This window comes from Drosophila nasuta, chromosome X, assembly GCF_023558535.2.
Source record: "Drosophila nasuta strain 15112-1781.00 chromosome X, ASM2355853v1, whole genome shotgun sequence".
NCBI lineage: Eukaryota > Metazoa > Arthropoda > Insecta > Diptera > Drosophilidae > Drosophila > Drosophila nasuta.
Window position 1 is genome coordinate 3082790 of NC_083459.1, and position 26107 is coordinate 3108896.

At 34.5% G+C, this 26107-nt stretch overlaps 2 protein-coding genes across 4 annotated transcripts in view; both read right to left on the bottom strand.

Moving 5' to 3' along the window:
• Window positions 1-891: 891 nt before the first annotated feature.
• Window positions 892-16462, bottom strand: LOC132796359 (zwei Ig domain protein zig-8). 3 transcript variants are annotated; one of them, XM_060807505.1, is made up of 8 exons: window positions 16151-16447; window positions 13930-14412; window positions 10780-10876; window positions 9261-9430; window positions 8979-9189; window positions 7938-8065; window positions 6789-6957; window positions 892-6492 (listed from the first exon to the last, which is right to left on the bottom strand). In XM_060807505.1, exons 2-8 carry the CDS (start codon window positions 14098-14100, stop codon window positions 6191-6193), a joined length of 1248 nt encoding a protein of 415 aa, XP_060663488.1. In that variant the 5' UTR covers window positions 14101-14412; window positions 16151-16447; the 3' UTR covers window positions 892-6190. The 3 variants fall into 3 exon arrangements, with proteins under 3 accessions (XP_060663488.1, XP_060663489.1, XP_060663490.1); XM_060807507.1 differs by having other exon boundaries at window positions 6401-6492; window positions 6777-6957; window positions 16151-16462; XM_060807506.1 differs by lacking the exon at window positions 16151-16447 and having other exon boundaries at window positions 13930-14548.
• A 3550-nt stretch (window positions 16463-20012) lies between these two features.
• The window catches only part of LOC132797021 (glutamine-dependent NAD(+) synthetase), a 30393-nt gene continuing 24298 nt past the window's right edge, over window positions 20013-26107 (bottom strand). The window contains exons 4-6 of the mRNA XM_060808436.1: window positions 23669-23758; window positions 22164-23597; window positions 20013-22104 (exon numbers count right to left, since the gene is read on the bottom strand). Coding sequence (XP_060664419.1) covers window positions 21414-22104; window positions 22164-23597; window positions 23669-23758 — 2215 coding nt within the window. The 3' untranslated portion in view covers window positions 20013-21413. The remainder of the gene's footprint in view (window positions 22105-22163; window positions 23598-23668; window positions 23759-26107) is intronic.

A 26107-nucleotide genomic window follows, 5' to 3' on the forward strand; every position in this document is an offset into this window, starting at 1 on the left:
TACTGGCGGGTAGTAAATGCAGAAATTGGTTAGTCATCCCAACATGATGATGGTGGGTTGAGCTACTAAAGATGGTGTCAAGTATTCCATGATTGATAGGATAGGTTTGCAATTTTTCTATGGCCAATTTCCCTAAAGAGGATTTGTGACACAGTTTCTCAAATGCGTACATTTTTCCTATGGAAATATATCATTAGTTTGTTAAAATATACATTTCTCATATGCAGAGATACGAAATGTCAATTACAGCTTCTCTTTTGCTGTGTGCGGGGTTAATCCACTTGCTACTTTACAATTATCGCTTAATGTTAATTGTTGTTGTAGTATTTATTGTAGCGGTTGTTGTTGTTGTTGTAGTTGTTGGCCACTTGGAAGACACCACGAACGACTATAAAGAGTCGAATCATCAGGTGAAAGACCGGGTGAACATAAGTGAGCAGTAAGCAGATATACGGAAAGTCACTTAGTGGCGCCATCTATGGTATGGTGTTGCAATTACGGCAAAAATGTGTAAAACCTGAAAGCATGCTACATAAAATATGAATTACGCATTGTTGGCCTTATTCTTACCCATTTTGAAAGGACTTACAGCATCCTATTCCTCGGATCAAAATTCATCGATTAATATCATCTCTTAGTCCAAAATTTATAAAATTTTCCTTCCACGTACTCCAGAGATATAGCAAGTTTTTAAAATTGGTTTATCTCGGTCGTTTGGAGGACCTTTAAGAATATCCATCGGTTTGGAAAAGTACGCTTAAATCGTTCCCAAAAGAAGTGATATTTTATGTAGTGAAGCAGATAGTATTATGAGGATGGTAAGGTATTCTGAAAATGTTGAAGGAAGGCGTCAACTTTAATAAAAGACTATATTAAAAAACTGAACGTCGGGAACATATTTATTTACACAATCACGTAAAATATAACAACAATACATAATTACATTCAGGACATTAACTTTATATTAAAAAGTTCCTAACTATCATTTGTATACCCTTTATCTAAGAAGTATAAGGGTCTATTAAGTTTGTCGAAATGTGCTTAAAGTAGTTACACACCAAACTATTGGTCTAGGCTCTGCAGCTCAAAATAATTTTGGTATTATACAATCTTTGGTTCACTTACGAGTATAGCAACAACAACGCCAAACATATGAATTCCTTCATTGTCGACAAAATTCTGCTTATGATTTTAAGATATTTCAAAATAAAGCAAAAATTAAAAAGAAATACAAGAAAAACATAAACTGTTTAACTTGGTAAGCTTAGTTCTGTAATCGTTTGCTTAGAATATATTCATGAAATAAAATCATGGCTTGTGAAATGTGTGAAAAATAAAAGTTTTTCTTGCAGAATAATTTTGGACCGATCGTTTCATGTTAGCTTTTGTTAGATATTGATCTAATTGCATTTGAAAGATGTTATAAGCAAACAGACGGGCAGACGAATGCGGAAATAAAGAATGTATCTGGTTTAAAACTTTGCCACGCCTTCGATAAAACTATCTGCGGTATGCCGCAGATCGGGATATGAAATTGGAATTAGCTTCTCGAGCCACACATTGCTATGACATGCTGTGCTTTAGTTAGTAATTCTTAGTTTAACCTTTTGGCTTCGATTAATGTATTCGGCTCACATTCAATTAATCATATAAGTCTTATAGTTATATACATATGGACTTATCTAGCCAATGTAATATACTCGATAGATAGTTATGAATATGTGTGATCACATAGAATAAACGAACTGGGGATCATCCATACGACATCAGTGTTATGTACATAATATGCCTGTTATAATATTTATATGTTAGAGATTTATTACTTGAGATGTAAAGTTGCCAAAGTTGAATGTGAACTGTATGTCTGAGAAGATGAAATGAATGGAAAATGTGAATTAATTTTCATACTCGCTACTTTGATGTACAGAAATGTCCTTAACATTGGCGTAGAAGGTATCTCTGACCCCTCAATTCTGACCCGATATAGCCTCGCCCGTCTGTCTGCATAATCACCTAGATTTCAAAGTCAGTTGTTGTGTTTAATGAAAGAAAGAAATTGATGGCATGATCGAAAGTTGGCAGTTATCTTATTTAAATACTATGCTCAAATATCAATGGCATGCAATGACATTCTTTTCATCAGATATTCATCAACAGCTTCAATTTGGTTTTAATAATTTGTTTTTATTTACAAATAAATTTAATTATATACATAGTACGTCAACTCCTTACATTTCAAATACATGGCTTTAATGTAAAGTACACACGTTGAGTAGTTCGATAAGCGGGACACGTTTAAATCTGATCATCTGGTGTACCCCAATGTTGTCCATTTAGTATCAGAGTTTTCCTTAGCTTTATCATATTTAAAAATCGGTTTTGTTTTTTTCTTGTGTTTTTTTTTTGTGTTTTTAGTTTTTCATTTGGAACGAAATGTTTACATTCATACTAATGAAGCAAATGTGTGCATTTGACAACAGATTTAATGTGTGGAAAATCGGTGTGATGTTACTGGAAAAAGGCTATTCTGATTTACAATAACGGTTAGAGTCTTTTTGAATTTTTGCATATTTCAATTGTGTATTGGACATTAGTTGAACGGAAGCTTAGAAGTTGCAGTTATTTGCAGTTTGAAAATAATATTGCATTACATGTAAACAGAAAATAGAAAAACATTTATACTACACTTAAAATTTGTTTACTATGGCACAGAAGTGTATCTAAGCATAAAGTAATTCATCACCAAAAACAGACTTGTGCTTTTTAAAATGGCTTTTAAGCAACAATATGATCAACATCAACAATGCAAAAGATACTTATACGTATTGCCCGACAAACTAAAAGATGCTTAAACTTATTGCCAGTCAAAAGAAATGACAAAATTAAAGAAAAGGCAATTTGAATGTTTGTTACATGTTAAATGTGCGCAATTTGTAATTTGTAAAATTTGCATTTCAATTGCAAAGTTGAGACTGTATTTTTTTTTCTTTAGTATATTTCTCGATATATGTATGTAATTTTTGTTTCTTTTTTTTTGTTCGTATTATCTTATTATCTTATCAATTTTGGTTGCATTTTCTCAAAACAGGAACTGACTTATTCCGTCATTGCCACATTACCGAACCGAACTTATAGCCTGTAACTGTCTAAGTAAATGCAAAAAAAAACACGCATTTTATTTTAACCTAAAGAGCACCATTCTAACTATATATGTACGTTTTATATATATACTTAACAAATTAAGTCCAATAATATATGTTTTTTTTTTCCAAAAAGTGGCACCACTGATTTCCAGACGAAAGAATTGTTTGCTAAACAATTTAAACATACAGTTACACATATTTGTTCGTATTCAAGCCTTACTCAAATGATATGGTGCAGAGATGCCTTGTTGGTGGTGTTTATTGAGTAACAAGGTACAACATGAAATATACATTCCTTTTCTAAAATAAGGATGTGTATGGAAACAAATAAGTGAGACAGCTGCTCCAAAGTTTCGTGAATATGGCTGGGATTTAAAACAAAATATAAAGTAATCAAATAAATATATGAAATTATTAACAAATTAACAATTCATTTTTTAAGATAGTTTATTAAAAACTTGAATCACGGGTTTCGGACTTAAAAATGGTGATGGATAATTTTTGTTGCATACTTTTCAGAGTCACAGATCACTGAAAATGTATGGACAATTTTTGTTGCAAACTTTTCAGAGTCACAAATCATGTTTTCATGTTTAAAATTAACTTTGACTTTTAAGTGAACACAAAAAACTTTGAAGATAACCTAAATTTTGTTAAGAGTGGTTTGAATCGTCCAGTCAATTGTGTAAAAAATTTGCAAAGGAATTTTTATTATTATTTGTATTTTCTAAGTTCAAAATTGTGAGCACAATTTGGATGGAGTATTCAGAAGGAAATGTTATCAAATTCTAAAATAAACTTGATATGCGAGATAATTGGTAGCTTGGTAGATGTTCGCATAGATGAGCAGGATCGAAGTTGTCCACAATTATTTTTAGAATTATGTGTACACAAATGATTCAGATTGCAAGTGAAAATTTGAATTATAAATGTTGACTCTCAAAAAAGTAGAATATGTGACACGATTCACTCAAATATTTAACGTTAACATTGCTTTGGAACAAGAGGAACTTTTTTAAATGCAAAACTCAAACCAAAACTTGCCTTTAGACTTCCAGCATACTTGTATAGACAACTATTATTTAAAATACATAAATAACTTCACTGAGTAGAATAAAATATACAACCATATCTCGTTTAACAGCCTCTGCACTTTATACAGTTTTCAGTACCAAAATTAGCTTAGCAGCAAACAGTTCTCGTTTAATAGTCATATTTAAAAAAAATTACCAGAAGAATAGTAAAGAAAACATGTCCCATTACTTGAAGTCTTTTCAGAAAGCGGCCCATTTGAGGCCGTTAAGCGAGATGTAGACAACACACTGTTTACTTGTTTGGCCCCATGCTTTATACACTTAGTTTTACAAAACAAAAATCGGTTATTCATGTCTGATCAATTGCTGTAAAGTCGACCCATTTTTCATTAGTGCAATTTAATATAAAGTAAGTTTGAGTCAGAGACGTTTTTTGTCTGAGATATTGTTGTAAAAAACTCTTTACAAATTGCTGATAATGTTTGAAAATATATGACTGAATGTGTAATTAAATCACTATCATATTGTGTCCCATATAACTTGGGCTGCAAAAACATCGATGCTAATACGAATACTATTAATGTTTTCAGTTTGGTTCGATATATTGAGGTTTTTTATTTAACATCGATGTTTTTGTAACTATGGAGTTCTAAGTAGCACTAACCTTTAACCCATCAAGGGTTTACAAGATGCACTCAACGATGTTTTCGGAAGTTGAAGGTAATCTCACACATAGTTGGCATAAGAGCATGGCTTGAATATGAAATTATTAAAAACAAACACAAAAAAAACAACACATATTGTAAATAGAAAATGTTGTTGAGATATCTGTTGACTTTGATATTGATCGCGATCAAATTACGCACATGTCGACAAACTTATTAGACGCTATCAACTTCTGAAGTACAGCGTCTAAAATGATCTCTTAATAAATAAGTTAAATCTGTTAATGAAGCAGCATTTCGAATGCATTCAACATTTATCAAGTCAAGTCTGACTGACATTCACAAACTGATTTAGACAGACGGACGGACTAAGAACTCGGTCGTGAGAATTATATATAGTATCTATATATCTGAGGATACCATGCAACATGTAACAAAAAAAGTGCCATTGTTCTATGGAAATCCTTAATGGTCTAATAATGCTAAGTACTATACGAGTAGATACATTCATTATGTATGTATTCGACTTTATGTGTATGTGTGTGTAAGCGTACTTATCTCCATATATAGATAGATGTATGTATAATCATATGTTTATACTCATATTTATATGTATGTATATGTAAAGAGATGAAAATTCTATTGGCTACATATAATTAACTTTAGTTAGTTCACAAAATCTTGTTTTTTCTTTTCTTTTTCTTTCTTATATTTTACTATAGTCTTGAGCTTAGATAGTGTATAATAAAACGTTATAAGGAAAAAGAAAACAATTACAATTCCCCATTTTAGATGTTTTTTGGTATTTTGTTTTAGACATGTATAGCTTAAGTTGTTGTTGTGTTGTGTATTCCTTAGTTGCTTTCTTACTTGTTACTTGTTCATGTTAAGAGAGCGAAGTCGAACAAACGAATAGACAGTATAAAAGAGAAATCATAATCATATTTCTTGATATTTACTTTAGATATAAAAGATGAATATTACATTAATAGCGCTATATACAAATTTACTCTATACGTCTCTCTGTCTCTTTCTCTGTCTCTTTCTCTGTCTCTGTCTCTGAACGTATATTGCTAGTGTAGTTGTCTTATTTGTTCTCTTTTCTTGCATCTACCAAGGTAGCGTTTAGAAAAAATTTCCCAATTTTGAGATTTATTCATATTTTTCAGAAAATTGATAATGTCGACCAGTCGAAAGCTCAAGCTGACTTCTGAATTTCGTTCAACATACGTAACATATACATATACATATATGAATATATGTTAAATTTGGTAAGCGTTTAGAAACTTAGAAAACCGGATGCCAAGTGTGTATCTAAATCAGCAACTTTGTCTACACATTCCGGCAGTTATGTTGTGGGAAGAACCAAGCTCCGTTTGAGATAGTTTCGTGGTAGCCACACACGATTTTGTTCTTGTTGTTGTTGTTGTTGTTGTTGTGATGAACAGCTGGCCATGGATATGAAACGACGTCGCGATGTGGCATTTGTCGCTGACCTTGTCGGACCTTGAGAGACAACCGAGAAGCAAGAGGACTCCGATTGCATCTTCATCAAGATCAGCATTCCACACGTGAGCAGCACCAAGGGGCACAGAGCTGGCGGCTGCAACGTCGCCGAGTTTCCGTGATGCATGGCCGCTGGATGTTCGCCTGGAAGTGAGCAATCAAGTATTCAGTATATTTTCACATTAAAGTATTAAATATGCCAAAAAAAAAACATAGTAGCTCACTACTCTCACTCGAACTAAGAATATTACTATGCTGATGAAGAAATATAAATTAAACTACGAGTTACGAAATAAATAATGATTGTACTGTCCCGTGCTTGCTTTAGCTTGCGAAATATATTTATATATAGTATATTACATATACACATAGTACCAATCTCATGCAGATACTCAGAGAGATATTTGTGAAATGAGTGATGTGCATACCGGGCTACTCACCGTCGACGATGTGCACGCGCACCGACGTCGGATTGGCATTGGATGGTGTACATGTGTAGAATCCCGAGTCCTGCTGGATGGCCTTTTGCACCAGCAGACGACTGGTGGTCAGCACTCCTTTCTCGGTGACTAATGATATTCCGCCGCGAGGTGAATCAAAATTAATTACCTGCAATGAATCATCCCAGCCAAAAGCAACAGCATTAATAAACAACTGACTAAGCCACAGTCGAGTGTGTGTGCAAAACAAAATGCTTTTCATATTTCTGATGTTGTCACAACTATCAACTTCATTGAAAGTGCTGTCAAGAGTATTCTAAATAGCTATCAGCTGCTATCCCAAAATAATAAAAATTCTTAAATTCTTATCAATTACCAATTAATTACTAACCAATTTAGTAGTATGCTTATTTGAAACAAGCAAGTAAGCTACAATCGAGTGTGAAACCATTTTGAGTAAAAGCAAAACAAGGCGGTATTATTCTTTCAATTGTACTATCGATTTCATTAAAAGTGTTGTTAAAAGCAATAAAAATTAAGTTCAATCAGCTGTATCTGATTTTAAAAAAATATCTAATTTCTTACAAGTATTTTAAAATAATTAAACTTTGCTAAAGTTCAATTCAATATTATGCGCAATTGAAAATAATTGCATTTAACTTTTTCTTGATATACATATCATATCATCTAATAAACAAGACGCTTCTAAGTCATTTGAATTAAATTTGGCAATCAAAATATGATATTTGATATTCAAAAATCTTTTTGTTTTTTATATAATATAAATTATATGATGAGTTCCTTAAGGCACTTTGGGTATTAAAGAGTAAAATGTTTAAGCAATGCATTAGGTATAGGAATTTAATTCCCTCTCTTAATGAGTTTATTTTGTCTTTAAATAATATATCCCTTTTGTTTAATTGCCTTCAGCTTAAATTGCCCTAACAAGCGATACCTTCCATCAACTAACTTTTTTTGTATATAGAAATTCTCATTATTCTTTTGTTTTATTTGGGAAGAAGTTTTATTTTTCTGTGTAAACACTCACTTTATCGTAACAAAACAAACATTTTATAAACAATTTCCATAAATGGATAAATTTTAAAGTAAATAAATAAATACACTTTTTGGTTGCTCTCCACTACTCACCTGTCTATTGTGGGACCAGATGACTGTGACTGGCGGTTCCGGAGCAAACTTGACAATACATGTCAAGTTGATTGTGGATCCTTTGTTAATGTGCATCTCGGGACCACCGATGATCTCAGTAATAGGCTCTGAAATTATGAAGGAATATATGGAATAAAAATATAAAGTATACGACTTTAAGATAATACGGAATAAGTACAAAGCTATCATTTTAAATATACCATATTTGAACAGGATGCGAAACAAGTCAACAAGCCATAATATTCTAATTCTAATATATATTTAAAGATGTTTGCAAAACCACAAGAGTTTTTGTAATTGTTTTATCACTTCAACTCGTGATGGAAATTGCTGGGCAATTGTTATGTTTTATTTGAATGCGATGAAAGCGAAAAGCAAAATTCAAAACGGCAACGCCCTAAGGTTTATTTTCAACTGACTTTACTTAAAATGCTAGTTTACGTTATAAATCCAACTTAACTTAAGTGCCGGATTCTTTGAAAATTTGAGTATTAAATGGCAAAGCAATTTTCTCATGTGTCATAATGTTATACATATTATATTTTGTTTTTCAAATCTAGATATGTTTATAAAAAGCTCTTTTTCGTGATTGTCTGACGAAAAATTGAATAAATAAAGGAGTTGTTAATGGTGAAATAAAATAATTTAAGAACTTAATAATCTCATATTTATGCACTGAGATATCTCATAACTTCGCTCATTCGACTGCAATTTCAATACAATCTTTCCCTTAACTTGATTTCTCATACTACACAAATGTTTATTGAGCTGCCATTCACCCACAATATTTAAATAATAATAATATTGACAATTTTGTTCAAATCGAATAAGACACTTGAAAGTTGCAATAATTTTTGATATGGGTTGTTGATAACAGAAAATTGAGAAAGTGTTACCAAAAATGAATATACAATTTAATATCTTTAACGATAAGACTTTGGTAACTTATTCGACTGCAATTTCAATACAATATATTTCTCATATATGCTACACAAACGCTTATTGAGAGCTGTCACTCACCCACAATATTTAGGTAGACAGAGTGTCCGATCGGAGGTGTCGTCGAGATCTGGCATTCGTAGATTCCTGAATCCTTCCGCTGAGCGTAGCGAATGCGAAGAGTCCAGTCTTCGGCATGTGGCGAGTGCATTGCCTCAAATCGCTGATCCGATGTGTAGGTGTATCGACCAACTGTCAGAAGATGTATATCCCGATGTCGCACCCATGAGACCTGAGAGGCAAAGATAAAATTGTATTTGAGTTGTTGTCATATAAGTTGAATCGTATATTTTCAATACTTACCGTGCGATTGCCAAGATTCTTCACTCGACAAGTCAACTTCACTGTTTTGCCAACAAGGCCAGTTATGTTGCTAGTGATGCTTGTATCAAATGTGGGTCCCCCTGTTCCCGGAGTTGGTAGATCTTGCAGAAAGTCTGTGAAGAAGCGTTTCGAAGCGCCCAGCGAGGTGCCTGCAAAAAATAATAACAAAATTGGTAAATATTAGCGGACAAGTGACTTGCAGAAATGTTAGCCAATTAACTTTTACTATCTCAAAAACAAGACTACCCGAAATATTTTTCCTTTGTATTTTAAAGTGGAAACATAAGCTTTCCACACCTACCTACAGGATTTAGTTGCTTTAGCAACACTCTGGTATATTTTGTGCTCTACATTTTGAATATAGTACTATATAAATATACCAAACATGGTCCTTGGCATATTGTAGTATTTTTTACCGCAGTGTTTTGATTTTATTTGCAATGGAATGCGGGTATTTCACAGTCGATCACACCCGACTGCAAATTAAATAAATAAAAATAAGAAAGCTACAGTCGAGTGTACTCGACTGTGAGATACCCGATACCCATTTTTGATAAAAGAAATATATTTGCGGTATTTTTATCAAAATATACCGAATATACTGCAAAAATACTAAAAATATATCATATATATAGGCGTTCTTACCCATACAAAAGTATTTCTTTAATAACTTCGACAATTTTTATCTGATCGAAACCAAATTTTCAGGAATCATAACCACTATAGTAATTATTGAAAACAAAACTCTTGCTTTAAAATTACGCTTGTTATTCGATTTTTTGATTTGCGGGGGCGGCAGTGGGCGTGTCAAAAATTTGAAACAAACTTGATCTGCGTGCAAACATAACACATGCTATCGAAAATTATAGCCCTATCTCTTAAAGTCTCTGAGATCCACCGTTTCATACGGACGGATGGACAGACGGACAGAGGGACATGCCTAGATCATCTCGGCTGTTGACGCTGCTCAAGAATATATATACTTTATAGGGTCGGAGATGCCTCCTTCTACCTGTTACATACATTTCCTGGCGGCACAAAGTTATAATACCCTTCTACCCTATGAGTAGCGGGTATAAAAAGTATATATGTTATGTATACTCTAGATCAGTGTTATTAGCCGAGGCTACCAATTTGTCGTTAAACGTTTGTAACCAGTCAAATTTATTTTAGAATTTGGATAATATTATTATCTAACATTTAAGTACTCATAATAATAACTAATATTTCAATCGGATAAAAAACTTGGGAGGTATTAAATAAAAAACTTTCCGGATCAACAATTAGCTTTCATATATTATGCTATGCTAAATTCGTATACCAACAACATTACTATTATTTTATTACTTATTTGATGAATCGTCTCTCAAATATCTAGTCAAACTAACTAGCAAGTTAAAATTTTATTTAAAAGATTTAGTTGTGTTGCTTGCAGTTTCTTAAAATAATTAGAGTATATGAAATTTATTCGTTTTCTAAAACACACACTAAAACTTACCTGCGAGTATTAGTAATATGCCAACGTGTAAAAGCCAATGTGTTGTCATTATTGTTGGGAGATGTAATAACCTTTTGAAAAGTGTAAATTGTTTATTCTGTAAATAGAAGATATAAAGAAATTTGTAAGCCCAAAAATTTTAATTACACTTTATTGGAAGGGATATTTACAAGTATCAATGTTTAAAGAGAAGCAAGATTTGCCTTTTATACTCAAACGGATAAATTATAAAAAATAATGTAAGAAACATAATATAAAATCCTTTTTGCAAATATCTCACAAATTTAAATTCAAACAATTCTGTATTAATGAATGATTGGGGTTCAAGAGATAAACAGTTATTTTCATATTTTATCACGCATAATAACAAAATGTCTTCAGTCAATCTGTGCCCAGTCTTCAATATTGATTTCATTAAATTATTGACATGTAAAAATATTAATTGAGGGTATTTGATTGATGGATTAACAAGGAGCATTGGAACGTTAAGGTTGTTTCCCCTCCTTCAACGACATTCCTATGACTTCGATGAAAGGAAGAAATATATAAGAAATGAAGATGAAGACAATAAATTCGGTTAATGTCTGTGCTGGTATTGAGAAAAACAATTAGGGTAACCTATAACCTAGTTAAAATTTAGGTTCAAACTGTTACGAAAATAGATTCCGACATAGTAATTTTGGTATCTACTATAAAAAACCTCGAATACCTTTTGGAAAATAAGTGCGTTAAAATAAGAAGTTAAGATGTAAAACACTTGTTTCCATAAGTTGTAAATAAATTAACGGTTTTGATTTCTAAGCAAAAGTGTTATTGATGAACAAATTAATGGCGAATGGTCTTTAATTTCTATTGTGTCTTTTCTCCCCACTTACTTCACGACATACTCGACTACAATCGAAAATTCATTCATAATGTTATAAGGCACTTACAAATGTGATTATGGTAGCATGTAGACTTGTTGCAACAGGTTCAACGATTGTCCTTCAATCCAATTTTAGACCAGGCAACAAAGAAGGGGTAAGACTAGACAGCTAAGAGTCGTGTTCAAACAATTCAAACAACAAGACAAAGAGCACTTTGCTTTTTTTAAGAAATATAGTGAACGCTTAGGGGAAATTTAAAATGAATATATCACATGTCAGGACAAGTCTTGCGTGTTTTGCCCATTGCGTGAAAGTTCATGCGTGCCAATAATGGTAACAAAAGCGTTTAATTGGCACTTTAAATTTAGCTTGAACTGGTTTATTAGTCGAATTAATAGAGACGTGACGAAAATAAAGTCTAAAATATCTTAGATAGTATTGATAAAACTGAATCTATTAGTAAATTATATTTTACACGTTCCTAATATTCTACATAGTGTAGTACTATATACTATATCCAATCAAATATTTTTGGAAAGATACATTTGTTTTCTGTCTTCAATAAGTAGAGATACATCAAACAATAGCTGAAATACTTCACAAATAAGGTTCTAGTTGTTGTTAAATACAAGGACATCAAATTGTTCCTTAATTCCAAAATCTTTGGCTATATTCTAAAGAAAAATTAAAAATTATTCAATTCTTAAGAGCAAAATAACTTATAATTCATTTTTTTTGTTTATTTTAAAGGCGTTTAAGTCTTATAATTTGTTTAACAATTATTTAATAATTTTGCTACCATCTAATTAAAAAGGTATTTTATAGGAAGCAAACGCCTTTGATTCAATAAACTTCATAACAATCGTCTTATAACGCAGTTAATTAGTTTATAATGAAGTTAATCAATTAGTCATTGTTCGCTAGCCAAGCTAAGAATTTACATACTTCATACAGTTTTTGTAATCGGTACTCATCAAGAATATGAAGAATATAAATCAAAAATAATAATGGATGAGTGTTTATTCTATATATCCTATATATAGTATGTGATTCTATAAGGTATGTTTTCTTGATCTGTATAAGCGGTTGAAATACGTTTAATTGTAAGATTCATTCCTGGTAATAAACTCATATAATATTCAGTGTGTATTTTAGCAGTGTTTAAACGAATTGAAAGCTAAGTGAATCGAAGGTGTCTCAAGCGTAAATTCCCTTGACTATTGCCCTGCGTGCTCAAAAGGAATTATGATTTTCGCACTTTCTATCCACGTTTACTCCAGTACATGATTTGCACACAAGCTCTGACATTTGTGTGTTAGTACAACTCAAACAATCCATATACATATAGTTCATATTACATACAAATGTACTATATACACATACACGTACATATATTTGAAGACATCCAGAGCATAATGTAATTGTGCAGAATCGATCAAATTATCGAATTAAATTTATTTGAGGTATTAGTTCGAGTGCGAGATGGCTTTCACGATATTATCAGCCTCTCAAGTTCAAGTTTTTATAGCATCACAAACGAATGTGTGTGTGTGTGTGTGTGTGAACACATGCATATGCATAGGCTCTTGAGCATTACAACTGTGTGTCGTCCCCTTGATAAACAGAACAAAAAATGTCGATGTTTATATGTACACGCGCTCGCAGGTGCCATTTTTATACCCTGTGCGAATTGCCTGTGGGCAAAAGGAGTATTACATTAGAGTATGGCATAAAGGGAGGAATCACGAGTTCATACACAAAAGGGAAAACAATACATTTGATCTTCAGCTTACGGGGAGACAAATAGATCGAATAGATAAATAACCCATAATGGTTCAATACTTGCTTCAATCATCACAAATATACCAATATGGAAAGCATTAACAATTAAAGTACCGGTACATTGCAAACAATAAAGAATCAATCGTAATTTCGAAAAGAAAAATAATCTATAAAATGGTTCAAACAGAATTTCATTCATAGCAAATGTGTGAAAGGATCTGGCAAGGAACAATAAACGTACTAATACATTGCAAGAAAGAATAATCCATAATGGTTCAATAATCATTTTATTCATTTCGGAAAGAAGATTTCAATCTTGCAATGAAAAATCGAATCGAAGTACTCTATTGAAATGATGCATTTGTGTACACAAGTACTAGTTAATTGAATATGTTTTTAACACGGGTGTTGGGGTTACGGTTAGAGAGTGAGAGGCCACAGGGCATCTTGAAGTCGAGCACTCTTGGCTAGAGCGTTCTTATTTGTTTATTGTCACACTCACCTGCTGAGAGCTGCTACTTAGCGCCTTTGGTAGGCGAGTGGCGAATGGCGAGTGGCGAAGTGGTTGGAGGAGGCGGCGAAGTGTTGAGCTTAGGCGTCCCAATCTTAATGTCTCTTGAAACGTTTGAGTTTGACTCTTAATGTATGTATATGTATGTACATATATGTACATATGTATGTAAGTCTCTGACTGTCTGTCTGTCTGTTTGTGCGTGGCGTGCAGATGAGTTAGATGTAACAGCGCACTTTAATCAACGTAACCAGCAGAACAACCAAAATGTGCTGTGTATTTGGCTGAGTTGTTGTTCTTCTTCTTCTTCTTATTGTTGTTGTTGTTGTTGTTGTGAACATGTGAGCCCTCAAATGCAAATGTCGCTATCTTTCAAGTTGTTGCTTTGGCTCACTGTTGACTGTTGCTGTCGCTTTTTTGTTGTTGCTGCTGTTGCTGCTGCTGCTGCTGCTTTTGGTTGGTGTTGCAGGATATCTAAAAACTTTTATGTAATGCCTGTGCTTCTGCTTGTGCTTGTGCTTGTGCTTGCGGGTGCCCATGAGGCCATAAAGCAACACATACACGCAAACATACGCACATGTAAATTGAAGTAGACATGCTTCTTCATGTACATGAGTGTGCGTGTGTGTGTGTGTGTGTGTGAGTGTTTGTTTGTATATGTATGTTTGTATGTGTGGGGTTATCCTACTGATTGACGATACCTGTACAGCTGCACAGTATCTTATGGCAGTTTTATGACCAGTTAACAGTAAATACTACGCACATGAATATGCATACAGTGCCTAACTAAATTGTTGGCATAGCAAACATGTTTCACTTTATGACTCCCCATCTCTGTCGCTGTCTCTGCGTCTAATCTTGTGTTTTCAACTAGAATGATTAATTTGCATTTTATTTTATTGTGTTATTGTGGTGGAAAATTATCAACACAGCAAGAGAAAAGGACCATATCACATACATTTTTTAATTTTTATTTCATTCGAAATGGTAAAGTGACCTGAACTTTTGCGCATATCATTGTGCGGAATTAAATGTCCTTTTTCTCTATTATTATTATTATACTTGGGTCAATTTATGCGGAATTATGCAAAGTTGCTCGTAAGCAATTCCAACTTATGTATCTACATACATACTAATGTATATAGTATAGTATATTGAATGTATATCCGAGGCAAAGCAAAGTAGATAAGTAGAGAAGTAGAGAAGCAGAGAAGCAGAGAATCAGAGAACAACAAAGTTTAGTTGGCGAAAGTTTTTACTTTCTTGGAATTAATAAAACATGTAAGTGAGAACGCTACAGTCGAAAGCACTCAACAGTAAAATATTTGCTATTCCAGCATGTAACACAACACACTCACACACACACACATCGCATAAAAACTAATACACACAACACTGGCACGTAGAAAGCTATGCACATACATGCATACATATATGTACGTGTGTGTGTGTTCTATACTCCTTACGTAGTATGTATGCTTTAATTGCCTGAATTGTAATTCGATCTGAAAATACCTTATAGAGGGAATACGTTGTTACCTAATTCGAAAGCACTTTGAGGAGATCCCATGTGTTCATCAACAGCCTGAATTTCGCCTGAATCTGAATCTGAGCCGACTGTTGATACTAATCAATAATGTACATACATATTTTATGGGTTTGAGTGTTGTGCCACCAATTTTGATAACTCGCCATTTTTTGATTGGCACTTCCCATCGTGTGTGAAGCGAAACATTTTAGAATTTCGGTGTTAAACAAATCGATACGAAAATGTTTGTGCGATGGGATGGGATGGTATGGGAGAGTCTAAAAATGAATTCCGCACTTTGGACACAGTCCCCGAGGTCCGGGAAGTGTGTATAACTAAAGTATATCCAGCCCCAAGTGTGTTAATTGTGATAGGCCAGGCCAGGCCAGGCAGCGAGAAAGCCAGCCGGTTGGAATTTTTGTGTTGCTCTTGCGGTGGCAACAACAAAAAGTTTTCTAACAGTAGAATACTGTTATATAGAATTTGTAGCACAATCACACACACATTCGGAATATAGAGAATTTCAACACGCACAAATATAAAAGCATACGTCGGTAATAAATTATTAGTGATATGTGTAGATGTATGTTGCCGTAGGTGTGTGTGTGTGTGTATCTATGTATGCTACACTTGCTGCAGTTCACTCAATGCAGAGTAAGAATCTCTCTCTCTCTCTTTCATTACCTGGCATATTATGCTCAGTGTTTACACTTTGTTTTATTTATTTATTTTATTTCACAAAATCGCAATGCAAAAAAATCAAAAACAACATTATCAACAATTGTTGACGATTCACTTTTCGCAACGGCAACGACAACGACAACGGCAACGATAGCGACAACGACAACCGCAAAACGGCAACGAATGGCTGCTAATAAGGAGTTGGGAGCAGGAATAGAACAGAATAAACTGTATATTATATATACGCGACGTCGCGTGACCCAATCCGTAGTCTTTAATATCCTTAACAGAACTGAATTGAAAGAGCCAGAGCGCCACAGCAAAAGTCGGCCAATGTTACGCGTTGCCCAGAAGTAACTGTGGGAATGTCCGTGTGCGTGTGATTGTGCTTGTGTTCTCTGTGCTCTCTGTATGTATGTATGTGCCCGTGCCCATATACATACACGTACGTACGTACGTATGTATGTACCTAGCATTAGGATCCACTCAACCACGGACGCACACCTTGGCAGGTCGACACCATTGTCGACGTTTCGTCTCGTCGTCGTCGTCGTCGTCATCGTTGTCGTTGTCGTTGTCGTTGTCGTCGTCGTCGTCGTCGTCGGTGGTTCACTTCTCGTGAGGACACGTGAGGAGTTCAAGCCGAACGGCGCAGGCGTTGACTGTATCAAGTGGATGCCATGTGGATGCTATGTGTGGACGCTCTTTGGATGCTATGGGCAAGCAAATATCGATAAGTGCAAATGAACGGTATTATTTCCGTTATGTAAGTTCCTATGCTTGTGTGTTGCATACATAAGTGGAAACTATGTACACAAATGGAAAAACTACTCCAACAATTCAAATAAATCCTTAACCGAACTTAACTAACTATATGACAAATATGAGCAAATAAATTATGATTGATCTATTTAATTTATGCCACTTATACATATGTTCTAATCAGATAATATAATAAGATTTATTATACTAGATAAACGCTCTATTATAGATTAATAGCACCATATCAACAGATACTCGCTACCCACTTTATTGCAACCCGAAAATGTTTTGTTATCTCAAAATAAAATGGGAAACTTTTTTTTTATAATATACATAAATAACAAATTAAAAAAAATCGTTTTGAATATTTTAAACTATCAAATTATTTCGTGGATTTTTGTTTATATTTATTTGCATACTTGTGGGACAAGCTAAATGATTTATTAACAATTTGTTTGAGGAATTTAAATCCTTATTAAATTCAATTGATTTTTTAATTCGCAATAATTTTTAAGGAATTTCAATCCAAATTAATTTTAAATGAAATTTGGTAAACTTTCTCAGGAATTTCAATTCTTATTAAACTTAATTCAATTATGTAAACTTTTTGAGAATTTGAGCACAACCAAAAATTTTTATATATGTGTTATTACAATTACAATTATTAAACGTATTTATTTGTCATTTGGATTAGAATTATTAAAAATTGAAGTACATCATTTTATGTTAATGTAATTTTCTTTATTATTATGTATACTAGAAGGCAATAAAGATTTTAAAAACTGATTATTATTAGTGTATAAGTAAGTAAGGACAAAAATTGCATACGTTAACAGATGGTGCATTGTAAATGAAGGGAGAGCAAGGCCGCTTTAAAGTTTCTCAGTTGTTTTATGTTTTTTTTTGTTTATGTAGAATTTAGTTTTGAAATATACCAACTTTATTGACTGAGTTGAATCTACCAAAGAACAGTCAGTCGCAAAAGAATTCACTACATTAGTAAAAATATCCACAAACAAATAAAATAAGAACAAATCTCAAACACAATTAACGCGGTCATAATAATTGTAAAACACTCGAAATGTAAAGAAACGAGATGAAATAGATTTATATTAACTGCCTTGGTGGCTAGTAGCCACTGGCTACCTGAGAACTGCAAAATTCAATATTTAATCATACGCGAACTTTTTCATTCAACTCAACTCACTGAATAAATCACAATGATCTGTAAAAATCAACTCATTTTGTCGTACACATCATTCCGATCATCTTGAGTCTTCGGTTCAAAATTTCTCACTCAATTACACTCACTGAACAAAACACAGTGCACACTTTTTATACCCGCTACCCATAGGGTAGAAGGGTATTATAACTTTGTGCCGGCAGTAAATGTATGTAACAGGTAGAAGGAGGCATCTCCGACCCTATAAAGTATATATATTCTTGATTAGCGTCAACAACCGAGACGATCTAGCCATGTCCGTCTGTCCGTCTGTGTGTCTGTCCGTCTGTCCGTATGAACATCTAGATCTCAGAGACTATAGGAGATAGAGCTATAATTTTTTTTCGACAGCATTTGTTATGTTTGCACGCAGATCAAGTTTGTTTCAAATTTGTTTGCCATGCCCACATCCGCCCCCGCAAATAAATAAATAAAAAAAAAATCGAATAACAAGCGTAGTCTTAAAGAATACATTTTTAGTTGATGGTTATTTTTGTTTATTTTTAATTTTTAAGTATGGTAAGATAAAAAACAGTTTTTATTGTTGTTACAGCATAGGTGTAGTATTTTACATTTAATACATTTTGACAATGGGGTTCCTGACATATAACATATGTACAGTCTGCAACGCTCTTTTTCAGCAAATACCACCCAATGTTCTATACAATCGTAATGCATATAACTTGATGGATTTGGCTGAAACTTGTATTTTATGGATTGATTCGAATACACACTGCTAGTTGGAGAACACAAAGATATTATTGAGTTTTCTCTTTTGCGTATTTGATGGCCGAACACTCTTTTTTTTGAAATGTAGTAGAGTTAGTACATGAGCAACTTCCATTTGAAATATGATAACCGGTACATACTTTTAATTTGGGCTTAGAAAATTAAATTGATGTAACTTGCTTTGGTTGCTAATAAGGTATATTTTGTAATCTATGATATATTTTGAATTTAGTACAATATCGATATACGAAGGCTATATATATATATATTAGTATATTTGTGGTATATTTTAAGAATCTGGTTTAATTTCATTTATTTATATCTCACTTATTTTCCTAGTTCAAAGTTAGCATGTAAGAAGCTAACTATCTCTTCCGTCGCTGATGCTGTCTGGATTCTAGATCTCCCCGACAACATCCTAGTAAATTACGTCAATAAAACCTGCAGTTATTTCATGCTTAGACTTAGCTACACTCTGCAAAACAACTGAAGACAAGACATGCGAGTCAGCATAGATTATAACCCAAAGGTTGTTGTAGACGGCACCTTTCTTGTCATCTTTATTACAGATGCCCATATCAACATTTAACCAACGAAACTATAAATAAATAAAGCTTAATAATGTTTCTATGCCCGCCTTTCCTCCAGCAGGTTATCTCCATCAAATCGCGGCTTGTGGCATCAATCTCATGCTCTCTGGCGAACGTCTCAATAAAGCGGCTTACAAAGTTTCAGCAGCGAGTATTAGAGGCCATAGCCAGGACGAACATGTCTTGAGAAGCAGAGTACTTATCCTGGTAGTCGACAACAAAGTACCCACGATCGGTTATTACTTGCCATTTGTGTTTGGTGCTCTAAAATCCATTTGGGATCCCTCAAGATAACGTCCAGCGGAACTGGCGAATCGGCGCTAAACAATTTAGTCCAACTTATAAGTTAATTAGCTATAACACGAATTAGCGGCCTTAAAAGCTATACAGAGCGGTGTCGTTAACCTTTCAAGCCATTAATGAATATACTCTCTTGATATCCAAACCCAATAATTCAAATCGAGTCCTTGGTTAATTTTCAATGCAGAAATCCAGTTCCATAAGTAAAACACATTTTATCTCAATATTGATCCTAGATTTTATTAAATCGCTATCGCGTATAAGTACAGAAATATTATTTCAATAAAACAAATTTCGAAATCAATTTTAACAACATATTTAATATACTTATTCTGAATAACACATCAAATTTCAACTGACGACACAAAAATCAACAACGTAAAAAAAAGAAATGAAATGATTATTTTTGTAACAATTTGATATGATGAAGAATATTTTAATGGAATATGAAATGTGCTCTAGTTTGATACTAATCTCTTGTCATTTTAAATGTCTTATGCATTTGCATTTATAATTGCAAAGTAAATAATGTATATTAAAAATAAAAAATTGTAATCATCAAAAAAGAAGACGTTGTAAAGGAAGTTAGTTTTAGACAAGTTTTATGAATAATAAGTGAACTAAAGCAAACAAAATTCTTGTTATATCAAGTGTCATAGACTTTAAGGTACTTAGCACATTTATCGAAATGAATGAACGATTTAATAAGGCCAAAGTGACTATTTAACGAGCCTGCGAGGTTTGTTAACAGTTTGCAAAATTCTCAAAAGTTTTGCTCAAGAATTTCAACATAAAATAATGAAAGTAATGAATTCTAATCGTTGTAGTATTATTCTAATTTGTATATTGTGCATAAGCTAGTCCTACTAATCACTGCATTCAAAAATTCCGGCCGAGGATTGACTAAGCAGCTAGTCTACGTGTATATAGTTACGTCTATAGTCACAAACTAACCCCAACTGCTACAAAGCTAGTCACACACACATTTGTGCTATATGTACGTACACATAATTTTTGTTGTCAATTGGAGTTTAATTCTTTTAGAAAATTTATCACTAATCGTTAAAAAACTTCAAAAATTGGATTTGTAATAAATGGGTATGATAATTGTATTGAATTAAAGTCGTTAAATGATTGAAATATCTTTTCAAATTTTGCTATTAAGAGTGAGTGTAAAGTGTTGTTCTTGTTGAATAAAATATATATATGTATATATTATCTACTTCGATCGGTATAAAATTGACAAGAATTCCGAATTCTCTAGATATCTAATAGACACAAACTCAATATGGTGTTCTTTGTTCTTTGTAGTGTGCATAAGCCTTTGCTACTTAATCTATAATGTATATATCTATGTACATAGTATGTATGTATGTACTAGACTTTTAAATGACTTTTAACATAACATAAATTAAATATGTATGGCGGTGTAGTTAAGACACTAACAGGGTATCTGGTCTCGGACAAATAGGCGAAAAACTATCGACGGCATCGACAATTTTAGTAGTTCAAATAAAACACTTAGTTGAAATTGAAATAATTTTGGAAATTTTACAAAGACTCACGCATGAAGGGCACCATTAATAACTATCGATGGACAGACAAAACGAAAGTCGACCATCGACCGTTCTCCATTTACAATTTAGCTAAAGCTTAACGATTCCTAAACTGGAATTCCAGTACGATCTTTTATCTTGCCAAGCACATTGACATGGACCTTGGAAAAGCCGCTTGGCTTTTTCCCAGTGACTGGTGGATTATCAATACACTGCGGCAACACTGCGCTGGAAACCCCCAAATCTATTGACGCAGATGACAAGGGCGATGAGTGCTTTGAATCATCGATGTGAAACGAGTGTTGAGTGCAAGTATCATGCGAGAGAAGCAAGTCATCGCTGCTGGGTCGTTGTTGCGTCGATGAGGGAGTGTAGACAGGCTGCATTTTATTGATTTCATCATCGATTGCCTTGAATTGCCAGCTCCAGTTGGCGCGATAAAGGAATGGCCGATGATCGAATCGATTGTCATCGGGACTGTAGGTTTCGGCATGCACCGAAGGGGTTAGCACCGTCATCTTATGGCGATTGATGGCGTAGCAGCGAAAGAAGTGCTTCACCTTATCGGCCACCTCCTTGGGACTGAGATCGTCCTTCCAGGTGGCCACCAGCTTGCAGAACATGCTGTAAGGACCGCAAAACGATTGTTTGCGCAAGCGTCCGAACTCGCTCAGCTCGGCATAGCTCATGCCCATGTCCTGCTCATCGGTTTGCAAGAGTTCTCCGTTCTCCTGCAATGGCTCCAATTCGGCTGTGGGCGGGGCCTCTATGATCGACTCAAGGATGGGCAGATTGTACCTGTAAAAATGATATATTATTATACAAAACTAATGTGAATAAAAACTAGTTGAACTCACTTGTCCTTGGCGTATTTGAGGAATCGCTTCAAATCCGTTTTGGATATGCCGCCAATGGGATTTATATCAGCCGAGGAGCAATCGTATTTGGTTAAATAGCCTCGCAGCGACTCATCCACATTGGCGGAGCCCAAGACAAGCAGACCACCTGGCCGATTGCGCACCCACAACATCAGCTGGGCAAACACATAGGCCAGCACCATGCGAATACGGGATTGAATGTTCTGCAGAGCCAGATTTTGCCTAGCACAGCCGCCTTGGGTGCGAAAGACTGGCGTCAGTCCGGTGACCACGTTGAAGATGCCCAGCAGCGCATTCACAGCCAGATCAATGCTGATCTCAATGTGATAGCTGCCCAGTTGATTGGCCAATTGAGCGGCGCGACGTCGCGTCTCCTTGCTGCTGTTCACGCTGCCCATGAAGCAGGTGACAAGCAATCGATTGCAAAGTGCCGCCGCATTGTCCGGCGTATAATCGCTATCGGCGAGGATCTTGCGTATGTCGTACAGCACTTGGGCATCGCCCTGTTGCACAGCGTAAACGATTTGGCGGCACATCGAGTAAACGATCGTTGCCGAACTGCTCGAGTCAACGCCACCGCTGAGCGGCAGGAAGAATCCTCCTTGCCCTGAGCGACGCAAGTAGTCCCAGAGCCAGCACGCTGGACCGAGCGCAATCTCCTCCTCAATGGTCTGACTGGTGTACTGAATTGGAGGCGTTGGCGATTTCAACAGATCACTGTTCGTGGACAGCGCAAAGTCGCAACGAACTCGCGGATAAGTCGCCGCCTGAGCCGCTGTTATGCAACGCGATCGCTGACTGACGCGATATGCCCGAATGTCCTCTAGATCGATGGTGGCCAATGTGACCTCAACATCCTGCAGGGCAAATTGTTTGCCACGCGCGATCAGTTCGCCATTCAACGCAATCGCCGAGCAGCCATTGAAGTAAACACGTTGTCCATCGCAGCCACGCAAATTGCTAAACAAATATGCACCGCCCGCCTTGAAGCTGGCATTCCGTATGAGATCGGCGGTGATGTGCGCCTTTCGCAACTCCATATAGCTGCCGGATCCATTGACGATGATTTCGACGCCCGATAATGACATCTCGATATGTTTGCTGCGCACATTCCACAACTCCTCGCAGATCTCATAGCCAATGCAAGTGTCCCGAGTCGCGATAACCGCATCGCCAAACGGAACCGTTTGCTGACCAGTGTGCTGCGAGATGAGGCGTGGCAATATGAAGTCCTCGGTTTGTAGGGCCTTTGTCCAGGCGGTAAACCAACGCGATTCGCGGTAGTTGCCATCGTCGCACATTGCCATCTTTGGACGAATCAGCAGCAATTGCTGATTGAAGAACGCCACGCGGCAATTGTAGGCAACATTTTGATGCATCACTGGCATCCCGACATCCACAAGCATATTTTCGCTAAAATGAGTAAATAATGAACAAATCAATATTGGTTTAAAAAAACAGTTTATTTCTTTGATAGTACTTACCAAAAAGGTGACATCATAATTTCCAAGAGCGTCTCCCATGAGTGCAAAAACGTATCCGGCTCACGAAAGTGATCCTCACAGCTGTAGCCACTGCAATGATAATAGAAAAGAATTTTAATATTTGCTATTCCATTTTACATTTCTGGAACACTTGCAACAGGCTTAGAAAAAAGAACTTGTTTTCAAAAATATATTATACTTAACAAAAGATACGTAGATATACAAATTATTGCCATATTCCAGTAAAATCCTCCCGCTGGAATGCAACTCTACATGTCGCATCTATTGCGAAGATGCTTTGAACTTGATCACTATACCCAATTTTATCACCCTGCCAGTAAAACAACAGGGAATGAAATATAGGGCAAACTTAAGATAAGCCCTTAAAACCTCTCTTCATTTGTATAAAAACGCTTATCACACAGAGTTAAGCAGGTTTAAATTCCGGATTTTATCCACTTTAATCGGCTGACAAGGACAAGGCCAATGGTATAATCCCAATATAAAGAGCTTCAACTATGAAACAAATTGAACAAATATATCGAAAACCAAGCATTCAGTATAGAACTCAACAAATAATAAAGCTACAGTCGTGTGTACTCGACTATAAGGCATCTGCTATCCATTTCGAATAAAAGCAAAACAGACTGGTATTATTCTGAAAATATACCATATTAATATACCGAAAATATATCGAAGGATATATTTGGTATATCTATATAGTACTAGATTGAAAAAAAATCGTCGAGTACAACGTATATCAGAGAGAGTACAAAAGTATATCTTAAATAACTTCTACAGTTTTTATCGAATCGCAACCAAATTTTTAAAAATCATTATATACCTTAATAACACTAGATATTACATTTTTGTTTCCGGGGGCGTGGCAACAATTTGAAACATACATTGATCTGTGTGCAAACATAAAAAGTGCTGTGGGAAAAACTATTATATCTCTATCTCTTATAGTCTATGATATCTAGGAGTGTATATCGTCTTAGTTATTGACACTGTTCAGGAATATATATTTTATAGGATCGGAGATGACTTTTTCTCCTTGTTACATGCAGGCACAAGGTTATAATACCCTTCTACCCTATGGGTAGCGGGTATAAAAATGATCTGCTCCAAAATATCAAGCAAAAAATATAATAGTCAGCTGTCGTCTGTGGTTTTATAGTGCTACAAAATTTGGCAGCCAAACAGTCTGGAGCTTTACATTTTCGAATGTCAACAATATATACATATCTACATATTTACATACATACATATGTAAACCAACAGTTGACTAGATATATTTTGCTGACTAAACTTAAAGCACAATATTTTACATACTTTATTATGTACATAAAATAATAAAATTTGTTATAATTTTGTTAATTTGAGGACGTTAAGAAAGCCAAATTGTTTATATCTTAGTAAAAAATGTTTGTTGGCGTTAATTATAATTATAACTTAAACTGCAAATTGCAAAATAACTTTAAGAGAAAAATTGATAGTCATATTTCTTATGTATTTACTACTGCAATTTGTTACATACATTCTGCATTTCTAATATTTACATTAGACATCCTAAGACATAAATATGTGTATATTTAATATTGGTCAACACTACACTTCGTTCTTTAATGTTTCACATTATGGTTCTAATCGCAAAACAAGAAGTGCAATTCCAAGTGAGAATATCTTATTTAAGTACACACAGCATTCATTGAAAGATTGGCTACAGTACATACATACATATACATTGAGCAACAGCACATCTATTCATACATATAATTATTTTTAAATTTGTATGCATGTTATTTATTTTCCGCCTACAACTGGACTGAATTGTGTCATACATAAGTACAGACATTCATGATCACCAACACCACAAACTAGCATATACACAAAACAAATTAAGCTTAAGTCGACCACTGTGATGGACTTCAAAATACCCGATCTTTTGCAATTAGTTCAGGTAACTTTTTGTAAATACTTTTGACTCTAAAAACACATACTTGTATATAATATGTTGCTTATATTGTTTTTCTTTAAATCTGTTTATGTATAAAATGTCAAATACTAAAATGTTTCCCTACATATTGAAATTATTCTAAGGAGGAAGGACTTCGATTATTCTTATTATTATTCACATATGTGATAATATGCAATGAATACAATAATAAAGAATTATAACACACAAAGTTACAAGATTTCTTTAGGTCGAAAATACCCCATTCCTCACATATGTATGTATGTTTATATCTATGCGTGTGTGTTCATAGTGTTATTAAGTGATTATACCATTGTACTTCTTAAGTATCCGGGTATAAGTCAGCTGTTGTCTGCTATGTAGTACACAGAGGGCTGTCAGAAAAATTTCCGACATAGTTGATGAATATCTTTTTATTTTGGCAGACGTGACTTTAGATAAATATAATATACGCTGCCATC

Excerpts from the sequence above, each read along its gene's own strand:
- LOC132796359 (XM_060807505.1), bottom strand. The coding sequence starts at position 14,100 with ATGTACATATATGTACATACATATACATACATTAAGAGTCAAACTCAA. Across the intron at positions 10,877-13,929 it reads TAAGTAGCAGCTCTCAGCAG|AATAAACAATTTACACTTTT; the intron begins GTGAGTGTGACA and ends TTCTATTTACAG. Across the intron at positions 8,066-8,978 it reads TGTCTACCTAAATATTGTGG|AGCCTATTACTGAGATCATC; the intron begins GTGAGTGACAGC and ends TCATAATTTCAG.